The sequence below is a fragment of the Planococcus citri genome, chromosome 5, assembly GCF_950023065.1.
Source record: "Planococcus citri chromosome 5, ihPlaCitr1.1, whole genome shotgun sequence".
Taxonomy (NCBI): domain Eukaryota; kingdom Metazoa; phylum Arthropoda; class Insecta; order Hemiptera; family Pseudococcidae; genus Planococcus; species Planococcus citri.
The window spans coordinates 62,890,572-62,916,990 of NC_088681.1; the positions used below are offsets into that span (position 1 = coordinate 62,890,572).

The window sequence follows — 26,419 nt, forward strand, 5'->3', positions numbered from 1 at the left end:
ATTAATGAACCGGTTTCTGAGATGTTCAGCTCTTTCGATATACGAATAAAGAATGCCAAAAAAGAGGCCATCGTGAAGAGCCACAAACTACACTCTAACAGACAGAAGGAGCTCAGGCAGACCGATGAAGAAACTGAAGGATACTTTGACGAATGATTGTTCCATCTAAATCATTGGACTCTTCAAAATTAGGAACCCAAACATCCCTCCCTTTGAGGATTCAGTTCTGATTTTAAGGGCAAATGATCATCAGGCATCTTTTAAAACCGAATTTAGGCGCGAATATTGCATTTTTAAAAATTTCAAGCATCAATTCCCTTCTATGTGACTTGCTCTGAAAGTTTCGATACCACATTATTTTTTCGATGGCTTAAAACGTTTTCACTCTCCCTCCCTCCCTCCACCTCATCTTACATAAAAGCTTAATTTTTCAAAAATACTCAAAAAATGTTATCTAGCATATTGTATTGACTCCAAAATAATATTTATTCAGTTTTCAATTTTACCTTTCTCACTCCCTCACTCACCAGTCAATTTCCTTGAACGGGTCAAAATACCAAAAAAATTAAAAATACCATAGAAAAATAAAACTTTCAGAGCAAGCCACATAGAAGGAAATTGATGCTCAATATTCCAAAAAATACAATACCTACTTATTAGTGCAAAAATTTGATTTTCAGAGAATGTCTGATAATCATTTGCCTTCAAAATCAGAACTGAATCCTCAAAGAAGGGGGGGGGTGAGGGTTGGTGGTTTGAGCTAAGAATTTTAATTTTTTTTTCGAATGCTGAAGTTTTTTGTAGGGGGAAGCGGATCAAAATGTATTCCAGTCAACATTTTTCAATACTCAACAAAAACTAGAAAAAAACGATAAAAAATAAAATTTTGAAACAAGAAAGTAAATACTAAATATGTAGTTTGATTGAAGAATCATCGATGAAGAAACATGGGTCATTTGTAGCAGAAAATTTCTCTGAACTCTAAAATGTTTTAATTTGAAGGGGAAGAGAAGGGAGAATGAGAGGGGAGACTAATAGGTTCAAATTCATTGAAAACATTTTTTCAGATCAAAATCTTCTACTGTCCAAAAAAAACTATTGAAAAGAAATGTAAAGAATGAAAATTTTGGTATGGAGAAGAAAATAGCATGAAAAATTGAAAAATTTTGAAGTTTGATTATAGAAATGGGAATTTGTATGTAGTTCTCTTGGGAAGAAATTGTTTTCAAATATTTGAATTCGGGGGAGAGCCGGAGAGGAGAGAATAGAAAAGTCACGTCAAAATTTAAATTCTGAATAAAGAAGAAAATAGAAATGGAAAATTTCAAAATTTGATTGAAAAAAATGAAAAAATTCGAAAAAATTCAATTTTCAATAATTTCAAACATCAAGAAAAGTTTAAATTCATTCAGTTGTCTTATTTTGACCTCTTTCTGACGTATTTCATGAAAAAGTTGATGAAAATTACACTCACAACAAAAAAATAAAAATTCGTTCATTTTTTGGATTTTTTCAAATTTTGATTTTTTTGTGAGGAGTTAATTTCATCGAGTGAAAGGGTTTTTCCAACTTTTTCAACAGATACGTAATAATAGGGGTCAAATGGGTCAACTTCACCTATCAAAACTTTTTTTCATGTTTTAAATTAAAAAAATCGCATTTTTTTCGCAAACTTGAAATTTTTTTAAATCAACTTTGCAACATGTTACCATCCCAATTTTTTAATATGTTCTTCAGCATAAAAAGTTGTCCATAATGTATTTTTTTCAGAATTTTTGAGAGTCGGAACGATATGAAAACTACGTTACGAAACCTTTTGAGCTAATTTTTTGTACGAAAAAAAGTGGCAACAGTGATTTTTATGATATCACCAAAAAGCCTTTCAAAACCCCTAACTATGGGAAAATGTTCCATTTTGGTAGGTATCGCGGTTATCGAGTAATCCACTCCTGAAATGGATGATATTTTAGGTTCACTAAAAACTTTGACACCCCCTGGCTGCCTTTAAAAATGAGCTAGAGGGCTGCGATTTGCGCCATTGGTCATCCCTTCGGAAGGTCTTTCCACAGGAAAAATTTCAAAAAAATCGCCAAACCCCCTACCACTTCTTGGTCCAATTAACGTGGAATGACCTTGGAGTAAAAAATATTCAAAAAATGAAAAAAATTAATTTTGGTTAATTTTTTTACTCTTATTTTAGATGGTTTTGTGTACAAAGAGGATCAACAATGTTTGGGGGAGTGAGGAAGGTTTTTTCTTGAAAATGACGTTATAAAAGGTTTACCGACTTCTATTCATCTCATTTTTTTAATAATTTTTTTGTAGATTTTTTTCAAATTGGGGCGGCTCAGACTTGGGCGATTAAATTAAAAAAATAGGGAATTATTTTCTCATAAAATCCAACAACTTTAGGCAGACTTTCAAAAAATCTAAACTTCAAAATAAAAACCACCTTAATTCATCTTCAAAAATTAATCATTGAATTTTTTCAATTTTTACTACTTAACAAAATGGTAATCGAGTCATTGATAAAACTTAATAACATGATGATATCACCAATACAACAAAAAATGAATCATTCGGTGACTTTTTCGAACACGTACGTGATTAGCTTTAGCACAGTGAAATATTCGTTCGTCAATGAGCAAAAACTACGTGACTTTTTCGTCAGGAAACCATCCACTTCAAAATCATTCTTTCTTCATCGTCGAACAAAAACCCCCATCATTATAAGTTAAAACTCACTACCACTCAAACCCATTAGATCACGTGCATCGATGGAAACTTCCTCCAAGTAACCCTGCTTCCACGAAGGATGCTCGTTGTCGATTTGGCAACCCTTATCCATAAACACTAACGTAAGCTCGTTACCCATTAAAATAACAAATTCACTTGTAAGCCAATTTATTCGACATTAAAGAGCCAAATTATATGTACTAATACGATATACAAAGCACACAGCAAAGATAAAGCAAAAAGCGAAGCGAACCGAACGACTAATTACTACGCGACGTACTCGTAGAAGAAGACGAGCCGACAAAAGCTGATGGCCGAAGCAAAGCTTGACTACGATTGCTAAGGGGTTCAGCAACTAACCCTTGTGTACCATTGATGACGGCAGCTCCGTCTCTCAGTCTAGAATCGGCGTGTTTTCTAGGAGGCCTAATCGACATCTTGTATCGGGCCGTCGAGCAATCCAACAGCATTGTTTTCTCGACCTTTCTACTAACTTCCATTTCCATCCTATACAAACAAGTGAGGTGTCATTAAATAAGCGCACCTTGGCTCTGACGTACGTACGTATGTACAAGAGAAAAAGCAAAAAGGTAAATGTTGCGTGAGTCTTTATGACGTTAATACTATACTAATACAAGTATACGACCGACATGTTGTGTATATACAAAAATACACACGCGGTACCCGGAAATCCGGTCACACGTAGGTACACAGATTGCGCCCAAAATCACATCTCTGGTCGGTATAGCTTTTGATAAATGACCAAAATGCCTCGCTCCCCTCACTCCAGGTCAGGCCAGTTTAAAAATTTTAGTTTAATTAGCTCGCTGTGCGTACAACCGCTGCACTGGTAATTCTGATGGCAATTAATCGTTGTTGGCAAATACGCCATTTTCTCTCTAAGTGTTTCACGGGCTGCTAACTCGCATACGGTGTGCTGCGAGCTGCGCTTTTCAGTTGAGAAAAATTTAATCCTCAAATGTTCAACAACGATGGCGTCTGCGCCACGCCACGTGTTTCCCCTCATCTCACCGCTGTGGACATGGGCAAGTTCAAAAAACCAGCACACGAATCGTATTATTTAACTTGTCTCACTTTCTCAGACTATAGAGATAGAGTCGGGTAAGCGACCAGAAGAAATTAAATTTTTATTCGCTCAATTTACCTAAGTATGTACTTATACAGGAGCTACGTATAGCCTTATATAATATTTTCTGGACCAGCTATTGTATTCGTATATGTATAATACTCGATCGTGGCAGCATTTTAACGAAAATTTTCACTAATGAAGCGTCACTGGTGTCCGAGAGGGAAAATACTTTGCCAATTTTTCTCATGTGTAGGCCAAGGCCTCTTCGAATCTCGAAGGTGAATCGACATCTTTTAAAATTAAATCCTCTATCGTTTTTTGCCTGCCTGCGTTGCGTTGCGTTTTCTCATATAGTCTCTCTTATAAGTAAACAAAATTCTTGCCTTACGTATTTCACATTTTTTTTTTTTTTTTTTTGTATATTTTCATAGTATTTTTTGGTATTTGCGCGCGAATCACGTTGTGAAAACAGAAACACAACATACTCTCACAGAGTAAATAATTAGCCCACGAAGAAACATTCGTATAGATTTCTATTTTAATTCATAAGCTAAATTATTACTATATTATGCACATTGAAGCGGAAGAGACCATCACGACCGCAGTGTACACGCGTAGGTACTTTTGTATTTTTATACGACACCCCCTTGGCCAAAAAATTCACTTGTCTTACAATGTGGCAACTTGTGTTCGGTTCGCGGTACGTGTCTTGCCCGTTTATTTTATTTTATTTTTTTCTTTAACGACGATTTGTTTATCGTTTAATAAATTAGTCGTAACCGACACACAGCCGGTCGTACTCTACTGGGTTTATTTTAAGAATGCAGGGAGAAAACATTTCCATCTTGTTACGAAAGTACATTATGCATACTATAGTTACAGTTTATCGTGACAAATGAGCCGATCAATTTAATCCTCGTAGCAAAAAAACAAAAAGTTGACCACATATTACAAAAAAAAAAAAAAAAAAAAAAAACCGGGCTAAACGAATTTATAAATAAATCTTTGACACCCCCCCCCTCTTCTCAAAACTGTACACTTGACAAAGTTGTTTTGAAGTTTTTGCACAAAAATAGATGGGAAATCTATATCTTGAGGACCAATTTTTAAAATTACTTAGGTATGAAAAGAACTTGGAATAACTCGAAAGCTAATGAAAATGATGCAAAATTTACACAATCACATATCAAAAAATACACAGATGGACACATAAAAATTTTAAAATGTTCAAAATTTTGAAAAAGTTCTTAAAAAGAAAGCTTTTTAAAGACAGACGTTCGGCAAAATATTTTCAAAATATTGCAAAAATCAGGTAAAATATGTAATGTACTTATTCATCAGAGATGTGAATATTTTTGAATGATTTAATGGTAAGTTTTATACTCGTATTTTATCAGAGCAAATCAACTCACCCTTCAACCCCTCCCCCACCTCGCAATCTCCCTTCGCCAAAAAAACCTCTCAACATGATGGGAAAAAATATTCAAAGCTGGATTTAAAATGTTTGAATTTTTTTAAAAAGAAGAAAAAAATTGCATCAAAAGTGTTACCTAACAATTTTTTCAATTTTTAGCAAATTTTTATAAGTATCAACATTTCAAGAAATTTTTGGGATGTTGAACTGTAAACATACTATTCTCAAGATATTTTATACATTTCTACGTCATTTTTCACGAATTTCGATACTTGAAGCCTTTTTTTTTCAAGTTTCAAGAGTTTTCAAGACATTTTAAGCCAATTTTTAAGGCATTGAATTAAATTTTTACGATATAGCGATCATTTTAACGTTATTTTCAACTATTTTGCCTGTTTTTTTTCAACTTTTAGAAGTTTTTATGACAGTTTAGGCAATTTTCGGAATATTTAACGCAATTTTTATAGTAAGTACTTCATTAATTTTTACAAAAATTTGAACTACTTTATGTGTTTTTTGATATTTTGAATGTTTTCGCGATATTTCAAGCAATTTTACGCTATTTTAAACGACTTACTTGTTTTTTTTTTCATTTTTTCTCGCGTATTTGGAGATTTTTATGCCATTTCAAGTAATTTTTCAAAGTTTTAACATTATTTTAAGAACATTTTACTAATTTTTACGCAATTCTTCTCAAATTTTATCACTTTTGAATTTTCAATACAATTTTTATAATATTCGATCTGTTTTTACGCCAGTTTCCGCAATTTTTGTCAATTCAGCTACATAATTCTTAATCGTTAATTATTAGGAGTTTTCATGACATTTCGAGCAATTTTTGCAATGTTTCATTCATTTTTACCTCATTTTCAACTTTGATTAAATTTTCAAGTATTTTAAAACAATTTCTGAATTTACAACACAATTTTTGTAGTATTTTATTTGTTTTCGCGTCATTTTCTGTAATTTTTGTAGATTAAACCTATTTTTCTTCAATTTTTGTTTCCATGGCATTTCAAACAATTTTTAGAATACTAAGCCCCATTTTGGAAATACATTCATTCATTTTTACCTCACTTTCAACGACTTTCAGCACTTCAAACAATTTTCATCAACCTTCAATATTTTAAATGAAATTTCAAGCAACAATTTTTGAAATTCAAGTCATTTTCAACAACTTTTGGTATTTTAACTCATTTATTCGAATTTTTGAAATTTTTTATGTTATTTCAAGCAATTTTTCAATGTTTTACATAACTTTAAGCATATTTTGCTCGTTTTTACTAAATTTTCATAAACTTTAATCACTTTTTCAATTGTTTTTCTAAAACTTTTGATCTTTAAATGTGATTTTTAAGATGTTTTATTCGTTTTTACAGTATTTTCAATCATTTTCAAGACGTTGACTGATTATTTTCCAATTTTTGGAGAATTTTATGATATTTCAAGCAATTTTTATGCATGCATTCCCACGTTTATGAGCGTTTTTTTTATCTCTTGTACACATTTATTTTGGATTTTTAGCAGTTTCTTTGGGATTTCAAACTTTTTTTTTCAACTTTCAAAGTTCTCACCACATTTTAAGCAGTTTTAGGAATATTGAATACGACTTTTACAATATTCCGTTCATTTCTACGTCTTTTTCAGCAACTTTCAGTATTCTAACTCATTTTTCTTTATTTTCTTGAAGGTTTTATCCTGCTACGATCATTTTTCAACATTCAATATAATTTTAACAATATTTGACTCATCGATTTTTTTCTTGTTTTCAACACTTTTTCAACTCATTAAAATTGGCAGAAAAATTATGAAATAGAAAAGGGGGTCATCAAAGGGGTCTACAAGAGCTCCAAAGTAGCCCTCTCCTCCCCAATAAGTTGATATGAGAGACACTTTTATTTGTTTCAAAATCGGCTCAAAAGGGGGGGGGGGTGAGAGGAAGCAGCCTTACTTACTGGTTGGAGAATCTTGATTACTGTAGAAAAAATTCGTCGATTTTTCATTTTGCCATCTCATACTCTAGAGTCGTTAGTTTTCAAGAAAAAAAAATAATTCTCTGAAAATTCCAGCACTTTCTCCCCCGCTCCTCGTCTAAAATTTAACTTGGGTCGAGAGCTTCTCAAAATTGGAAAAAAGTTCAAAAATGAAATGAATAAACCTCATTCAAAGTTTTTCATTCATGCCACGAAAATCTTCTACTTAAATAGGTACCTAGCTCATTTTTTGAACAGAAACCCATTCCTGGTCCCCCAAGCAATGTTGTTCTACCTGTACAAATCCCTTAAAAATTGAAAAAAATAAATAAAAAATGAAACGAAGAAAATTTTTTAGAAATTTTTTAAAGCAGCTGGAAAAGGTTTTTCGTTAAAAGAAGTAGGTAATTTAGAAGAATTGAAGGGTTGATTTTCAAAACTGACTATAGACCAATAGTTTAAATTCAGAAAAACGCAAAAAAATCTCATTTCCATAATTTTCAACTTGAATGCGTATTTCTTTGCTTGAGTGAAAGGTTGGTAACACTGCTACAAAAATATTGGTTATAGTCGGTTTTGAAGCAAAATTGATATTTTAGGTCTCAATTTAGGTGCTGTTCAACAATTTTTTGTGCAAAATGATTGCGCTGTTCGATGTGAGAGGTTTCAAAGTTTAACAATCCAAAAAAAAATATTCATGGTCGTGGGTTAGTTTTGAAAATCAACCCTTCAATTCTGACGTAGAAATTGAAAATGTTTGAAAAATTAATGTTCATCTAGGGTACTCTTTTTCTTGTTGATTTTTTTATTTTGAAGGGCTCTTTACAAGGGCACCGACATTGTTTTGAAGATCGAGAGAGGTGTTTTCCAATGCATAACTTTTTCAAAATTTTTTTTCAACTTGAGAAGGTTTCTGGTACACTCTTTTTGAACTTGAAAAATGAAAAAATATGGAATTATTTCCATAAAATACAACAACCTTGAAAGGGGGGAGAATATGGACCATACTATGTAGTACTTACTGGTTACTTACAAACAGGATGTATATGCTGTATTTTTTCACGTTCTTAAATGAGCCTCATCTTGTTAAAAAGCTCAACTTTCAACTTCTCAACATTTTCAGCAAATATTTCGAATATCCTTCGAATTTCTCATCATTGTTTAAATATTATTTTCAACAGAGACATGTTTTTGGACTCGTCAGCTCAATTCCTAACTCTCAAAAAATACGAAAAAAGAAGTTGGTGCAATTTTCAAAATTTTCTTTAGAAGAACATAACCTTTACGTATTTTTTGTATCATTTGTTCTTTTGTTATACTTTTTTGTTTCTGTATTAGATGCTCTTATTTCAATACAGTCTGTCCAAAAAGACTCGTACCTCTTGCTTAAAATCTTGACAATACCTGATCTTGCTTCTACCCCGGGACCATTTTTTCTTCGATACAGTACACTAAAAATCACTCGAAACTTAACAAAATACGAAGGTAATCCCTGCCGATGACAATACACTAAGTAATAAGCGACTATACGCATAAGTATACACGAAAAAAGGGTCACCGGAGTTCATCTAAATAAAGAATATACGAGGGAGCTGTACCATTTTTTTCTCTTCTTCATTTTGGACACATGCATTAGTATCGAGTTGAAGAACTACGGCAATCTGCGGTGTTGAACGCGCGATACGATGTAATAAATGCCAAATCGTAAGCTCGCTTATTAAAGTGAAAATTTATACAAGAAGCGTTTCATTTATATAGTTTTTGCCTTTCACACTCTCTTGGTTCACTGCAGCAAGCAGTGTTCGCCTATATGCGTGTTATACGGTACATTATATAGTTTATATTAAAAAAAAAAAAAACAAAAAAAACGCCTGGCTCTGTCAGCGTTGTTTATAAACAACTCCGTTTCGTATACATTAGCGAGTTTATAATCCATAAAAAATATTTTATCGTCGATATCGACGTACGAGAGAGATTTTCATCGTTTTTCATCTCATCCTACTGCGAGATCGAGATCGAGACGGGCGAGACGTGCGAAATTTTCGTGCGGTTTTTTTAGCCAGAAGGTAAACTTTTACTAGAACATCAAGATGCGATCAGACAACTCGTCATAATGATGGCGATGATGACGTTAGTTCGGTTGATTTTTTTCTTTTATTCTTTTTTGTTTATAGTGGGTGTAAGCGCGAGGGCATTCACGTTTTTCGAAAAGTAAACTCATATAGTACGTTTCGCAGAAGAAGCTTTTCACATCTTTACTAATCGAAACTGATATCGTGGAAAGGGAGCGTGACATTTTTACTCATGCCAAAATATTAACGTAATGTTTACATTTTCGTTTCTCATCTACAATCTTGGATCTTCCTCACACTCTCTCGTGCTGTCTCTCTCAGATACACACAAGTTAAACGTACAGCACACACGTTGAAAGATTTCAAATATATGTTACGCTGACCACCGAGCGATTGTCACGCTGATCTGTGCACAGCCTCTGTATACCCCGTCTGCCACCAGCTCACGTATAGGGCATATTGCGAAAATCATATTCGTAAATTATAATTATAGATTCAAGGTTTCGATTACAAGACTTCACGGCGAACAATATTTTACACACACGCAGCTGAATCATTGTAAAGACTGGCTAACAGAATAGGTATTACTTTGCTTTAAAAATCGTATACTGTACTTACACATCTGCTTTTTGTCTGATATGAAACTGGCTGCATGTGGCGCAGTTTTTATTGAATTTTCAAAAAATATTAACTTTGTATAGAATCGTTGAAAAAAATTCTAATGTGAAAAGACTGATTCAAAAACAGTAAAAACTGAATCCTAAAATTGAAAAAATTACGTAGGTACTAGGTAGGTACCTATCGGTATTAATAAATCCTCTCAATCTGCGATACATGATACATTAACAATATGCACTCGAAGTCGGACACTCATTCATTAATATTGCAGCATTAAGAAGATAAGATAAAGCGTCTTCATTAGAGTACAAATCCATATTATCAATTACACGCATTGAATATTAAACATTTCAACTCGATAAATTTTCCGAGTGAAATCACGAAAACCTCATTGAAGAGCGAAAATCACTTGAATACCAACTTATCAGATGCTAGATACCTACTAACCTACTTGATTTTTATTCGTAAACGTTTCGTGTATTTTTGATGTAGTAGAACTCTCCAATTACTCGTCAAACCACAAAAGATGGAAATTTCACCAAATCTCGTAAGTATAATTATGAATTTCGCTTATAATAACGTAGTTTTTTAAAAATTGATTTTACTCAAAAACATTTTGTGAGAATATTCTTACTTTATGCCTGTTACCGTAATATAATAAATCACTACTTCAAAGGGGAGAACTAAGAAATACTCCGAGGAGAATAACTTACCTGGCTAGCTCAGCAGGACGGCGTTATAAGAATAGACCACAAGTTGTGGATTAAATCGACAAATTTGCATACACAAAAGGCATTTAATCCGATTAAACAGTGTCCCATTGGACGATTAACACAAAATGAGAACAGATTAACATAATTCAAACAAGATTATCACCATGATTAACACGATTCACAGATTACAACGTATGTTGGTCTGAGAATTAATATATCAGTGCATCCGAGCACTTCTTTAACACGGAAGTCCATCTCTCCGGCCGAAAGAAACAGAACTACGCCGTTCCACACGCTCGTAGCTGCGTCTAGGGTGCAGCTCCGAGTAGGACAACGCAGTGTTACCATAGGGAGTAATACATAATAGTACACACAGGCAGGTTAGGCATATGAGGATATAACATATGCCCCTCCGAGATTAGCTTTGATGATGAGCTTCTTCATCGGAGACAATTACGGATACATTATATACCACATATGAGCTAGAACCTGACTATGAGTAATATCATGGGTATATACTTCTGCCCCCGTATTTTCTACGATGAGAAAATTACGAGAGAGACAAAAGTGTGTTAAATTTAGAAGTGTGACGTTAAGCGCTATTCATAATGCCGTATTGCACCAATTGGCCACCAGTAACTGGCACCCTAAGGCACCAAATCGCCGACGCACCAACCAATAACAATACATTGCATTATGAACGCATACTAAACGACACAAAGACAGGATCAAAAGAGAGTTAAAGAAACTCCGGCAGGTAACACCACGTTTTGATCACAAATGGATCGAAAACAGGGGGGGGGTGTGGAAGGTGAGTTCCTTCCTTCGTAGAACACAATGGTTCGCGGAAGGGTATAAGCTGTTTCGTTATATACTATGATATGAATAACAGACGATGTTGAAAAGGGAAAGTTTTGGAGAGCCTAGGCTAAAAGTGCTAATTGTTGGGGAAAAAGTTTGCACAAATGGCAACTGCTATCATAAGCAGGGAATAGAAATAACACAAATGGTTATTTGGGTTCAGAATTATCACAATGGATATTTTGAACAGACAAGGTACAACTTAAAAAGATAACACAACTTAAATTCTAACAAGTACTCAATTCCAATTTGCATCAATTCGTTTGTTCATGTAGCTTTTAGATTCTTAAAACCCAGCAGTTGATTTGATATTCCATTGTACTGACGATTAAAAGGTTAAATATGATTATCAACTAGATAACACAAAGAACATTCTGACTATGCAGGTATGGTACAAAAACACAAGAAAAATTGTTAAAAAAAAAAAAAAAAAGAAAAAATGAAAAATTTACAGTAAGTGATTTACGTGTTACAATGCACAGAAATAAATAACAGCAGAAAGTTATATCGATAAATAATAAATACAACATTTGGCATCAATCTCAAAAAAAAAAAAAAATTAATTAATTAATAAAATACAAAGAAAATGTTGCGAAATTTACAAAAAAAAAAAATAGCATGATTACGTGTGTGAGAAAGAGAGCTTATTATAAAGCCTTCTCGTTTGTAGCGTTTCGTACTTGTAGAAATTGACTTTCAGAATCGAAAATACTTTTCAACAATTGACCTATAATTTGAATTTTAGCATCAAAATTTCAAATTTGGACAACTGTTGGTTGTGAAGTTGTGTTCTTAGGATATTCTTGAGTATCATAACTCGTAAATATTCGATGACAGAGGCATGGTGGAAGATAAATATCTACGTGATAGTAAACATCATGTAGATTTTCTTATCTTGTTAAATCACGAATCAGCAACTTGGTGAATTTTGGTTGATGGTGGTTGGGAAAAATAAATGCCTTTTTGGGAAAAAAAGATTCACCTCATTTGCTGATTTTGCTTGTTGAAATTGGAGCTGAAAAATTTCAATCTTCCAATCTCAAAGTCTGGTAATTTAATGAAAATTTACCCTTTCATCGGAAGGTAATTAAACTGAAGTTGAAAAATTTCAATCTTCAATTCTCTGAATTGAATGTGTGTTGGGACATACGTCACATCTGTAGTTGGTAGGCTAAATTTATGAGAAAAAAAAATGGGAAGAATGCATTCATCATAGAATGGATTTTTGAAGATGTTTTAGGGAAGGGTATTTTTAATTTCCAACTCGTCATGTTTTGAGAATTTGATCACTTCACATGGTTGAAGTTTTGGAAGTTCACTCTACTCTGGGCCAAAAAGCAACTAATTGTGCAAGTTTGACACCTGGATACCACATATTCGGGGCATACATTATATCCGGTGTTTTTGTAGAGTGGATTTTCTCTCTCAAAAATGAAAATTCATCATAGAATTCATTTTTGGAAAAACAATTCCATGCTAGGTCCTTGAACTATTAAGATTAATAGCCAAAGGGGGGAGGGGTGGAAATTTCTTGCCCCTGCAGAGGGTTATTTTCTCTCCAATTAGTTTGAAAGAAAAATTCACCATGGAATTTATTTTCAAATGAAACTGTATGGAATCTTAGAAAACTACTGTCTGATTTTTTCAGCTGAGAAAATCTACCCTATCTTGGATCAAAATTTGGGAATAGGTGCTAGATGTACCTATTTTGGCTGAAAGTAAAGTATTTTGGAGCATACGTTACATCTGCCTTTGGTAGGGTAAATTCTTTCTCAAAAGTTAATAAAATTCATTATCGAATCAATTTTTTGAGAAAAGAATTTTGTGGGGGATTTCTGTAAGGTGAAAAGTTGCTCGTTTTGGAAATTATTTGAGTATAATAACTCGTAAATTTCAAAACGAGAGAGCAATGTGGTGTTGGTGGTTTTAGTGCCACTGCTTTCACTTCTCAGGAGTGTTATTGTTTATTTTCAGATTTCAACACGTTTCAATTTGGATAAAAATGTCTACGTGATATTATTCATCGTGTGTACATTTTCCATCTTGTTGAAATGAGAATCAGCAGTTTGGTGAATTTTTCGAGATACAATAAATACATATCTTTTCAAAATTCAACCAGTCTGTTGATTTGTCTTGTTGGATTGGGTATTGAAAAATTTCAATTTTCCCACTCAACAACTGACTGATGCGTGTTTTACCCTGTCTCTGTGAAAACAATGGGGGACATTGAATTTGAAAAATTTCAAATTTCAATTTTTGGATATGACTTGGGGAGTTGAATTAAATTCACTATGGAATCAATTCTTTTAGGAATGGTTTTGGACAGGGTTATTTTCTTCAGAGAGATTACCTCACTTGGAACCAAAATGCAACTATGTGCCATTTTGGTCCCCTTAGAGTACCACATATCGGGGTATATGTTATATCGTTTGTTTTTGTAAGGTAATCTCTCCCAAAAAAAAAAAAAAATCAATAAATTCAGTATCGAATCTATTTTTGAAAGTTTTGGGAAAATGTCATATAGTGAAAATTCAGGATGGTAGGAATTTTGGCCTATCTTGGTTTGAATTTTGAAAATCAGTATTGAAATTCTATTCTTACCTGCTTGGAGTGGACACAAACTTCCTTGAAAAAATTTCTCGAAAAATTTCACAATGGAATTATTTTTCAAGATGGGCTATTTCAGTTCTATTGGAATCAATGGCAGGGGGGAGGGGGAAGTCCTTGCCCCCGCTGAGGGTGTTTCTTAGCTAAGTGGAATTTTTGAGCAAAGATTATAAGTCAAAAATTTGTCAAAAATTGCATAATCGCAAGTTAATGAGCCTTTTTGAGTGTAAACTCTCCTAGGAAACTCCACCCTAATTTGATGTTGGATTTAAATGACACTGAAACATTTCAGTTATCAATTTTGAGCACTCTGCTGTTCATGGTTTGGGACACATGCTATACTGGTTACTTGGGTAAACTTCCCAAACAACCAGAGAAAAAAAAAAAAAAGGAAAAAAGGAAAAAGGAAGAAAAAATTCATTCAGTATCGAATTCATTTTTTCAAATTGCAAAATTTTGAAATGATTTCTCCCAACCTATTAAAATTAATAGTTTGAGATCGTGAAAAATACTTCTTACTCCATTTGACAACATTGTCACCTGGTTTGGAATTTTAATGTGGAAAATTTTGGTTCCAAAATTTTCACTGGTTTGGGAAAAATTCACTTGAAGTAATTTTCTAAGACTTGGCTTTTTGAAAATTTTCAAGTAAATTTTTAACTCGTAGTTATTTGAGTATTTGGAAAAACCTTTGGTACAAAAATTGCTCAAGATTGAGCACTTTCTGGTGGAATTCCTATTCTCAATTTGGGTGCTCGTAAATTTCAACCACTGTGTTGCAAAAAAATAGTGTTATTTCGGCTCAGTGGTTGAACTGGGGTGAGAAATGGATTAAGGGTCTTTCGCACTATTGGCTTCAGATACCTTGGTAGGGCTGAGGTGTGTGACAGAGAGCTTGCACCCCTCACAGAGATGATCGAGGATTTCAGTCATTTCTGAAATCTAACAGAGAAGGTGATGGGGGGGGGGGTCAGTCAGACAGAATTCTTGCGAAAATAATAAAATATTACCGGAAATGCGTGAAAAAAGCAATACTAGGGATAAATAATATGTCTGTCAAGTTGGCGTTGGGAGCCGCATTGACACGTTTACGTTAACACTTTGATTTTAAATTTTAAAAGCATAAAATAACGATTGTACTCACCAAGTATCAGGAACTCGAAGTATCAGGAACTGTCAGCTTACATTAGAAATTAAAAAACGAAAACGATTATACATACGCGAACAACACATTCTATTGTTAGAAAAAAAATCACGTCACTTGAAAAAAAAACTTAAGATTTCCAAAAACTGGAAAACTTCAAAAGAAATCAGCATAATAAACATTTTTCACAAAAGGAAAAAAAAATGGTTATGCTTTCTTACAAATAGCATCAAAAGTAAGAAGAAACACATGTATAATAACAGTGTAGGTAAAACAATTTCAAATAAAAGGAATAAAAATTATCCAACATTGGATTTGATACAAGCAGGAACACAAAAGAAATGATCGGAGAGCTCATAGCAGAATCGCTTGTTGGCTCGTGTGCTTATCACATTCACCCTACCCTAGAGCCCTGCGCCGACAGCGAAATGATCGGCGGCGGCTACAGTACGCGCAGCACTGTGGCTGGCGGCGGAGCCGATTCCAGCCGAAGGTCTTGGCGGCTGCCAAAGTTTTGCTCGGCGGCGGCTCAGCCGGCTACAAAGTTGAAATTTTGGGGTAATTTTTCGTAAATTTTAAAATTACCCCAAAGTAAAAATTGGAAAGCAAAATCAAATTCAATTTCTCAAATGAAAATACCAATTTTTTCCGAGCTGAAAAGATTGGCTGTTTTTAATGACGAAAAGTTTTGATTTTTGTTTTTGAAAAAGTCAAAATATTCGAAAAATCCTCCTGAAATTTGCTGATTGAGTGAATTGAGCCGGCTCAGCCGAGCAGATTACTCGGCGGCGGCTGCGGCGGCTGAAGTAATTTTTGAAACGGCGGCGGCGGCTTGAAAAATGTTTGAAAAATCGGTGGCGGCGGCGGCGCGGCGCGGCGGCGCAGGGCTCTACCCTACCCCGCACCTTCTAACAAACTGTCAAGACAGATGTCTTGGTGCCAGGATGGCGGCAAAATGCATAATGCGGCCTGTGCTGATGAGCCGATTGCTGGAACACAAAGAACTACATAGTTGTAAAATTACAACTGCGTAGTACCAGGGTTTCTCAACTTGGGGTTTTATTAAGATGTGCTTTTGACGCAAAAAAAAATTCTTCATTTTGACGAGGGAAACAATTATTTAACATTAAATAACTTGTTTTTGGGGTAGAATTTGGAATTTTCAGAATTTTTGAAAAATGACAAATGCATTTTTGACTCAAATTTTCTGAAAATCGTGAATTTTTGAACAATTTTGGACACAAAATCATATTTGGTGCCGCATTATTCGTTGATGGGGGAAGACATTATTCAAGATTGAATAAATATTTTTAGAGTTGAAATTGGCCTTTTTGAGAGATCTGAAAAATGACAATGCCTTATTTTTGGCTCAGATTGCCCAAAAATTACGAATCATGGGAAAAAATACTTTTCAACATTGAATAAGTATTTTTGAATTAGAAACTTGCATTTTCCGGTTATTTGAAAAACGACCATGCATTTTTTGATTCAAATTTCCCAAAAATTGCAAATTTCTGAACAATTTTGGACTCAAAATCATATTTGAGACCAAATTACTCGTTTTCATGGGAAAAACTACCATTCAACATTGAATTAGTATTTTTTGGACTTGAAATTTGCGTTTTTAGGGTATTTGAAAAATGACTATGCATTCTTGGCTCAAATTTTCCCAAAATTGCAAATTTTTTGGGTGGTTTCGAACGCAAAATTACATTTCACATTGAATTGTTCAAATTTGGGGGGAAAAATATTGTTCAAAATTGAAATAATATTTTCAAGGTAAAAATTCACACTTTTGAGATATCTGAAAAATGACAATGCAATTTTGGCTCAAATTTTCTCAAAATTGTGAATTTTTGAACAATTTTGGAGTCAAAATCATATTTGAGACCAAATCATTCGTTTGAAGGATGGGAAATTGCAAAAAATGGAATCTATTGATTATCATAAATCAATAAATTATCCACACATTGAAAAAAATCACTATTATAAAATAGGTATTTATGGAACAACATTGGGAAACTTTTTATAACTAAAAATGACAATGCATCCTTAACTATTTACAAGGCAGTGGTGACTGTGGTTTCCATTTGTTGTTCTATGGAGTCTGTAGGGGTGTCAAAATTGACATTTGCCCCAGCTGACATTAATGGAGTGGGGATGCTGTTATTCACAGTATCGTAAGTACGAGCATCGGAAGTGGGGGGAGAAAGTACAGTGGGGGTGTTAGTAACAACACTCACCCCTGTTGAGGTACTTAGTTCCAAACTGGCTCTGGGTGAATTTCAACCTGAATTTCAAGTTGATTTTCAGCTGGGGGTATGACAGGATCGTCATCACTTTAGGACTCAGGACAGGGTTTATTGTGGGGGGGTTTCTTCATCCTCAGATTCCTCTGATGAACTGCTTTCAGAATCGGAAGCATGAATCGGCTCCAGCCCATGTTTATTGAAGACTAGAGCAATGGGATTTGAGGTAGGAGGGGGGTGAGATGGGATTTTAACATGGAATTTCTCTCTGGGGTGCTCAGGTTTTGCAGTATTCGCAGATTTCTGAGCATCAGAGTTGGAATTTTTAGTTTCTGACTGACCAAACTTCTTTTTAGGGGTAAGGGTGATTAAGACATCGTGTTCGTTGACGTTTCCACCTAACATTTTCCTAAATTGGCGTTGGAGGGTAGCCATATCAGAGAGTTCAACTTCCTTGGAAGCATCGTTATTATAAACTGGGGTTCCAAATTGTTGGTAGCTGGTCTTGGAGTAAGCTGGACCTGAGAACACAATAGGTACCTCGTTTTCTGGGTCAACATCATCGTTGGAAAAAAATTCCAATTTACTGATGAGTTTTTCCACAGATTGGCCATCTTCCTTAAGGTAAATTCTATACTCTAAGGGACATTTGCTGACAAGAAGGTCGACAATGCAATCTTCAATGGCATATTTTTGTTTCATGAGCGTTTTAGCCCAACGAATCATTTGGTCAGCCATTTCTTTAGGACCTGAGGGGGATCGGAAACGTAATTCGCATTCCCTAAGTGTAGCATTCTGATGAGCTTTGTCCCAATAAAAATCGAAAAATTTCTGGATAAGCATATCGTAAGAAATCACATTCTCTACTTTGCTTCTCCAGGTGTCGGCATCTTTTGCTTTTACTGCTCCGATGAACAAGAATATTTTGTGAGCTTCCACAACATTAGAGTTCTCGAAGTATTTTTCAAATTGTGAAACGAATTCATGGGGGAAAAATTTCCTAGACTCATCATAAAAAATACCTGCACTTTTTAGGGAAGTGGCATCAAAGGGCATGGTTTTGGACTTCGGCGCATTAATAGCGTTGCTGCAATTGTGAGAGCCACCAAATTGGGCTTTTTTCACTTTCGCAAGCTCCGAAGCCATCACCTGGCAGTCTGCCATGTGTTTTTCCATTTTGGTATCCCTATCTTCCCTATCTTTGCGAAATTTGCGTGCAGTATTCGCAGCAAGTTCGCGGGCTTCTGAGGCTGTATTAGTGGCTAGGGTGACATGTTCCTCGGCTGTTTTGACAAGATTGTCAGCCCAGGAACTGCATTTTTGTTCAAATTTCTTGAACTGTTTGTGGGTTTTTTTAATTGCTTTGGTATTAGCAGTCAATACCTTAGCAACCACCTCCTTATCCTTCTCTAATTCGTGAATGTACTTATCATGTACAGCCTGGCCTGCCCTAACTTTCTTAATCATCTGCACCTGCGATGACCACGTGTCCTTGAATAATCCCAGAAGTGGATCGTTAGTATCAACGTCTTCTGGCAATTCTGGGAATTCTAGATCGTCAGTACCGACGATGACAGAATTCTTCTGTTGCAGTTGTTGGTCACTTTGTGCATTCGATTCAGGAATAGGCTTAGAAGGAGGAGGGAGGGTGATTTTAGCTAAATTAGTGGATTCAGAGTCGTCAGCATCGACCTCCTCTGAATCCTCTCCATCCACCTCAGAATCGAGTGGAGAAACTGGAGAATTATCCCATTTTTTGAAAAATGAGGTGTAGGAAAATGGGCTTAAATTAGTAACAATTTCAGCCTCTTGGGTGGTAGGATTGCTAGTATTCTGTTCACAAATGGAATTAGAATCATGATCCTGTGAATTATTTACATAGTTTGGGCAAGACTTTTTGTGTCTACCTAATATGCAGAGACAGTGAATAAATCTGGTTTTTGAACCAGTACTACTTTGGGTCTGAATAGGCATTTTGGGAAAAATTGACACGAGACAAAATTCACAAAAATGCACGAAAAATAAAATGCGGAAATATGCACAGTATTTAAAAGCAAATATAAGCTAAGCAAAAAATAAATATGCACAATTTTAATTAATTGAAAAGCAATAAAATTAAAAACACACGTAGTGATTACCTGGAATATATTCAGCACACGAGACACACGGCAAAAAACAACTACTGTATTAAGGCGCGAAGTGATGAAATGAATAGACCAGGTTGTGGCCGCGGCAACTGCACAATAGGCTTGATGCGCTCGCGTCCGTTGGTGTAGGGAGAGTGAGGTAGCTATAACAGGCCTGTGTGGCTTGATATGGCGGCTCGGAACATTCGTCCGTTGTTGTTAGGGTGGGGTGCGGTAGGTACAATAGCACAACATGGCGTAAAGTAGCTACTGCAACGTGATTGGCTCGCGACTTCGCGCTCTTTCTATGACCTTCACGCTGTTTTTGGTACCAAAATTGGCGCGATCCTATGCTGGGAGGTGGCAGGGGTAGCGGAGGTATAGATTGCACCACGTTTTTGCGGCTTTAAGTAGGTTTTGACTATGCAAACCTACCTAAAACTGACGAGCACGTTTTCACGTTCTCTATGACCTTCACGCTGTTTTTGCAACCAAAATTGGCGCGATCCTGCGTTGGGTGGTGGCAGGGGTAGCAGAGGTATAGAGGGACCACGTTTTCACGTTTTTAAGTAGGTTTTGACTATGCAAACCTACCTAAAATAGATCGAAGATGAAAAGAAAAAAATACTCATTTTTCAGTTAGAATCAACTTTATTTGAGTTAGAAATATTTACACATGATGGTATAAAATATCTATTATGATATTACATATGATGATGTGAATATCTGAGTAAGGTTAATATATAATAATATCAACTCTCACACTGACTAAAAATAAATTATACCTAAATTTATTGTCCTTACGAGGGGACAAACACAAATGGTTTTTTCCGTGGGAAATTTCCGCTCTTTGTTGCAATTTCACACACAATGGTGTGAAATTTCAACTGGGAATGGAAATTTAAAGGCAGATGACGAGTGTAAGTCACCAATCTGTCTTTTTCGAAGATTATTGGGCGCCAATGTGAGAATATTCTTACTTTATGCCTGTTACCGTAATATAATAAATCACTACTTCAAAGGGGAGAACTAAGAAATACTCCGAGGAGAATAACTTACCTGGCTAGCTCAGCAGGACGGCGTTATAAGAATAGACCACAAGTTGTGGATTAAATCGACAAATTTGCATACACAAAAGGCATTTAATCCGATTAAACAGTGTCCCATTGGACGATTAACACAAAATGAGAACAGATTAACATAATTCAAACAAGATTATCACCATGATTAACACGATTCACAGATTACAACGTATGTTGGTCTGAGAATTAATATATCAGTGCATCCGAGCACTTCTTTAACACGGAAGTCCATCTCTCCGGCCGAAAGAAACAGAACTACGCCGTTCCACACGCTCGTAGCTGCGTCTAGGGTGCAGCTCCGAGTAGGACAACGCAGTGTTACCATAGGGAGTAATACATAATAGTACACACAGGCAGGTTAGGCATATGAGGATATAACAATTTTTGTAGATTTGTTACTTTCTGATAACACAAATACACATTGCTAGGGGACTGAAAATTTTAGGACTATTTCCGTTCCCCGCCAGAAGTCACTTTACATTCAACAATGCAGTTATGAAAAGTTTAATAGAAGAGGGTCATAAAGTTACAGTAGTGACCTCTTTTCCTGATCTAGCATCACAGGAAAATTATTCATCGGTAATCGACGTTTCAAAGGACGAAATACCACTTCTACATACATCATTTGCTACCATGTTTGAAAAGAGTTCGAGCACCTTAATATTTCAGGAGATGGTATTGAGTATGGAAAAATCGTTCTGCTATAAAATCATGAAATTACCAGAAATTCAAGTAAGATGATACTTCATTTACATTATTGATATACATACTTATATTCATGTTCTATAAGTCCTGTTCGGTGGTTTTTTTGAACTGGGAAGTTGGCAAAGCAGTTTTTTAAACACGTCTTGATTCGCATCTTTGAAATTTTTTTCACTTTCATTATCATTTGTGGTCAAAAATTCACTCACCTACAAGAAAAATATCTCAGGTGGCAGAAAATTTTTTGAACCAGACAAAGCAAAATCGAAAGAGCATGCAAAAATACATCTCGAGCCAGAATCTTATAAGCTCAAGTGCACTTTTTTTTTTGATTTTTGAGGAAATTTTTAAAGATCAAATTTTGGCCAAAAATGGGAAAAAATCACATTTTTAACCAACAAAATTGATCAAAACGGTTTCGAAGACCGGCAGGAGAGGTTTTGGAAAAATGACGTGTAATCGATTAAGCGGATCACCAACAAGCTCCCATCGCGTTTATACGTGCTGAAAATCTGAAATTTCCAAAATATGGTTGGAGGCACCAGAATCCGCTCATCAACTCACAAAGGAACCTCTTGAGGTGTCCGCCTCCGATTTGAATGCCGGGACCGCGATTTTTGGAAAGTGCATGTTCTAAAACCACCAAATTCAAATTTTCAGCTACCCAAGTTCATTTTTCGATTTTTGGCGAAATTTTGAAAATCCAAAATTGACTATTTTGGTGATTTATGTTTTTTTTTCAAGTACGTACTTGATCAGTAAAAATGATCGAAATGAGTCCTAAAACTGATATTAACCCCCAAATCCAAATTTCGTCTTTTCCAGCCATTCTGGAGCCTCCAGCGCTATTTTTCAATTTCTCCAGAATTTTGAATTTGCTCCAGAAGGCGTGAATATGAAGTTGGACAGCTTAAAATCGAGTTGTGTGTTATACTCGATCTGTTTAACGAGTTTATCCACATTTGAGTCGATTTTGGGATGGACACCTCAAGAGTGGTTTTTTGACCAGTTTTGCAAATAGATGGTCAAAAAACCACTCTTGAGGAATTCGGCCTCAGGGGGTTTGTTGTGTTCGAAATACAGCGATTCGCGCAAATTTCAAAAATTTCCTCACAACCGGTAAACTTTTAATTTTTTTGGATTTCAAATTATGAAAAAAACTGGTCAAAAAACCACTCTTGAGGTGTCCCTCCCAAAATCGATTCAAATGTGGATAAACTCGTTAAACAGATCGAGTATAACATACACCTCGATTTTTAGCAGCCCAATTTCATATTCACGCTTTCTGGAGCAAATTAAAAATTCATGGAGAAATTTAAAAATCGCGCTGGAGGTCCCAGAATGGCTGGAAATGGCGGAACTCGGTCTAAGGGGGTTTGTTGTGTTCGAAATACAGCGATTCGCGCAAATTTCAAAAATTTCCTCACAACCGGTAAACTTTTAATTTTTTTGGATTTCTTATTATGAAAAAAGCTGGTCAAAAAACCACTCTTGAGGTGTCCATCCCAAAATCGACTCAAATGTGGATAAACTCGTTAAACAGATCGAGTATAACACACAACTCGATTTTAAGCTGTCCAACTTCATATTATTCACACCTTCTGGAGAAAATTCAAACTTCTGGAGAAATTGAAAATCGCGCTGGAGGCTCCAGAATGGCTGGAAATGGCGAAATTTGGATTTGGGGGGTTAATATCAGTTTTAGGACTCATTTCGAACATTTTTACTGATCAAGTACGTACTTTTAAAAAAAAGCATACCTAAATCACCAAAATAGTCAATTTTAGAGTTTCAAAATTTCGCCAAAAATCGAAAAATGAACTTGGGCAGCTGAAAATTTGGATTTGGAGGTTTTAGGACATGCTTTTTTCAAAAATCGCGGTCCCGTTCAATCGAAGGCGGACACCTCAAGAGGTTCCCTTGTCAGTATGTTGAAATTGGGACATCAAGTAAATTTTAGCTTACCAAATTACAATCTGCTGGAGGCTCTAGAGCTGCTCGAAACGGCTCGAAACTTTTTAAGGGGATCGAAAAAGGGTACACATCGAATTTCAGCTTTCAAATTCTTCAGACATTTTGATTTTTCCCATTTCTGGCCCTTGGATTTTCAAGAAGTTCCCAAAAAATCGAGAAATGCACTTCAGCATCTAAAATTTTGACTGGTTTTATACATATTTTTCCGTGCTTCTGAAATTTCCTACTGAAAAGTTCAAAATTTTTTATTCTCAGAAATTAAAAAAATTTGCTGTCAAGATATCTATCATTTGCGCAAATGAAGATAAAAGTTGAAGTTTTGAAAAAAAAAGTGAAAAATTTGAAGTTTCGCAATTTTTGTTCTGCTTATTTTCTTCGTGAAATAATTGGTTGGCCCATAAAAGCTACTTTACTAAGTATCAAAAATTATGAAAAAAGAAGAAAAAAATTCAATTAAAAAAGGAGTTTTGAGGAAAAACCCAAAACTTTACATGGTGGGATTTTTTTCATGTTTTTTTCAGGATCAGCGGAACAATCCTATTTAAATTACTATCTGAATTTTAAAAACCATCTTCCAAATCGACTGACCCATTCAAAGAGCACAATTCAATTTTAAATTTGTTTAGAATTTTTTTATTTTCAACAGCTCATTTACCATCAAAAATCTGAATGACATAAAACTAAAATAAAAAGTTGGAATTAAAATTTTGTATAATATTTTCTACCTTCCGAATCGATTGGTGGTACTTTTGAGCTGTTTTAGAGTCTTCAGAAAGTATTACATTTTTCCAATTTTGAAATAGTCCTCAGAAACAATCCAAACGAAATTTAGAACCTATAAATCCACATCAACCATGCTTGTATATTGTGGCCACTTTGAACGGTATACACACAAATCAAAATCTAATTCTACCAATTAAAGTTCAATATTAATTATTCTCCAGCGATTATTTTGGAGGGAAAATGAAAAATCCTTCTTTAGCGAATAATTTATAAGTTACCCTGTTTTTGATATTAAAAACCAATTAGAGGTACCTACATATTTTCAAGCTATTCTAAAATTTTTTTTGAACCTTTCAATTCTTAGCTAAAAAATCATAAAAATAATTTTGAAACTGGCAGTAATTCTACAAAGAACGCATTATTTTACAGCTCGCATTAAGCTCTAACCAGAAAGTATACGATGTTATATTCATCGAAATACTAAACCTGTACAGATGTTTCACACCCATCGCTGCAAAATTGAACGTTCCAGTGATAGGAACGGAAACGCTGAAATATCACCATCATGCGGATTATTCTATAAGCAATCCACAGCACCCCGGATACATTTTTTTTGAACCAGGACCGAATCGCCAAAACTTGGATAGCTTTTTAGGGCGTTTCAATAGTGTGTGGAATAACGTAGAAGCAATTTTACATAATTACTTGCACGTGATTCCTTATCTGGAAAAATTTCACGAAGATTATTCGCATCAACTCGCAACCTCAAGGGCATACACGGATGTTGCACCTAGTTTAATATTTTACAACAGTCATTCATCGATTTTAGCCAGACCAATGGTTTCGAATGCCATTGAAATCGGAGGTATTCACATGAAACGAGCTAAATCTCTACCAAAAGTACGTATAAGGAAAAAATTCAACCACTTGAAGTTTCGTGTTCAACAAAAATTCTCATATCTTTATAACTCGTTGCAGGACATTGAAAAATTCATCGACGAAGCCGTACACGGTGTTATTCTATTTTCATTAGGTTCGGTGCTCAAAGCAGCTACGTTGCCTGCTGAAACAATAAATGCTTTTAGAGAAGCATTCGCCGAAATCCCTCAACGAGTTATTTGGAAATACGAAAGTCAATTGGAAAATGTATCCAGTAATGTAATGCTGCTAGATTGGTTGCCTCAACGAGATATATTAGGTAGGTTATAACTACCTACATAGGTAATGTAGTGAGTAAGAACTAGAGAATCAAATCTATGGATACTTCGAAAGACATTCGCTTTTGTTCCTGTCCCTGATACCAGTCCAAGGAGGAAAAATGCTCTTAAAAAATCAGATTCACAAAACAATATTTCTTTTTCATAGAACACAAAAATGTGAAGGCATTCATTAGCCAGTGCGGTCTAGGAGCCATAAACGAAGCCATACATACTGCCACTCCAATCATCGCCTGTGCAATATGGGCAGATCAAATAATTAATGCTAATATCCTGAAGAAGAAGGAGGTCGCAGTCGAGCTTGATATTACAAATGTTTCTAAAGAAGATATTTTAACAGCACTGAATGCAATTATCAACGATACGAAGTATAATAATCATATTTTCTACTTTTAAAATTACTCGCATCTAATAACTAAACCGTGAATTTTGTTGATCAAGGTATCATAACAATATGGAAAAATTATCGAAAATTTTCAAAGATCGCCCAAAGACACCTCAACAAAGCGTAGTATACTGGACCGAATATATCGTCAAACATAAGGGAGCGTCTCACTTGAAGTCTATTTCTTCAGAACTGAACTGGATTCAGTATTTATTATTAGATGTAATAGTTTTCATTTTGTCAATTTTTATCCTCATCGGCACACTGTTGTATTATGCTTTCAAGTACACGTTGATAATCTTAACCCACAATCTCTAATGAAAAGAAGACAATAGCAGGATATTTGGTACGGAATTTTTATTCTGTTTACATACGTACAAAAAAATATGTAAGTATAATAGAAAAAAAATAAAAATGTTGAAATTTGATTTTTTTAATGGAAAGGAACAGGACTTTTAGCAGGAAATTCCTTCAAATGTTTCAGTTTGAGAAAAAGATGGAGGTATAAGTTCAAACTTTGAGACCAAAATTTCATTGTTTTCAAGTAAAACTATAAACAATAAAATTTTTCAAAAAATCAAAATTCAGATAAAAAACAAATAAGTACCCAAATGGATAATTTTAAACTTCGATTGGAAGAATCTGAAGGGAAAGAATTTTTTGTTATTTTGGCAAAAAAAAAAAACTGATCTTTTCTTTAGCAATTCTTACGTAATTTTGACAAAATGGGAAT

The 26,419-nt window shown here is 34.8% G+C and overlaps 2 protein-coding genes across 9 annotated transcripts in view; one reads left to right on the forward strand and one right to left on the reverse strand.

The window, feature by feature from the left end:
* Window positions 1–26,419, reverse strand: part of LOC135848732 (obscurin-like) — a 142,847-nt gene that overhangs the window by 83,214 nt on the left and 33,214 nt on the right. For 5 of the 6 annotated variants that reach the window (XM_065368703.1, XM_065368704.1, XM_065368702.1 and 2 more), the window contains exon 3: window positions 3,097–3,243. The exons of the other annotated variant lie outside the window; for it this stretch is intronic. In XM_065368703.1, the coding sequence (XP_065224775.1) occupies window positions 3,097–3,243 (147 nt within the window). The remainder of the gene's footprint in view (window positions 1–3,096; window positions 3,244–26,419) is intronic. 6 annotated transcript variants of the gene reach the window in all.
* On the forward strand, window positions 9,993–26,114 carry LOC135848733 (UDP-glucosyltransferase 2-like). Of its 3 annotated transcripts, none has more exons than XM_065368708.1 (6): window positions 9,993–10,450; window positions 21,076–21,417; window positions 24,514–24,984; window positions 25,063–25,282; window positions 25,450–25,669; window positions 25,743–26,114. In XM_065368708.1, the coding sequence occupies exons 1-6, from the start codon at window positions 10,430–10,432 to the stop codon at window positions 26,002–26,004; spliced, it is 1,536 nt and encodes a 511-aa protein (XP_065224780.1). In that variant the 5' UTR covers window positions 9,993–10,429; the 3' UTR covers window positions 26,005–26,114. The 3 variants fall into 3 exon arrangements, with proteins under 3 accessions (XP_065224780.1, XP_065224781.1, XP_065224782.1); XM_065368709.1 differs by having other exon boundaries at window positions 21,114–21,417; XM_065368710.1 differs by having other exon boundaries at window positions 21,131–21,417.

Excerpts from the sequence above, each read along its gene's own strand:
- LOC135848733 (XM_065368708.1), top strand. The coding sequence starts at position 10,430 with ATGGAAATTTCACCAAATCTC. Across the intron at positions 24,985-25,062 it reads GAGCTAAATCTCTACCAAAA|GACATTGAAAAATTCATCGA; the intron begins GTACGTATAAGG and ends AACTCGTTGCAG. Across the intron at positions 25,283-25,449 it reads GCCTCAACGAGATATATTAG|AACACAAAAATGTGAAGGCA; the intron begins GTAGGTTATAAC and ends TCTTTTTCATAG.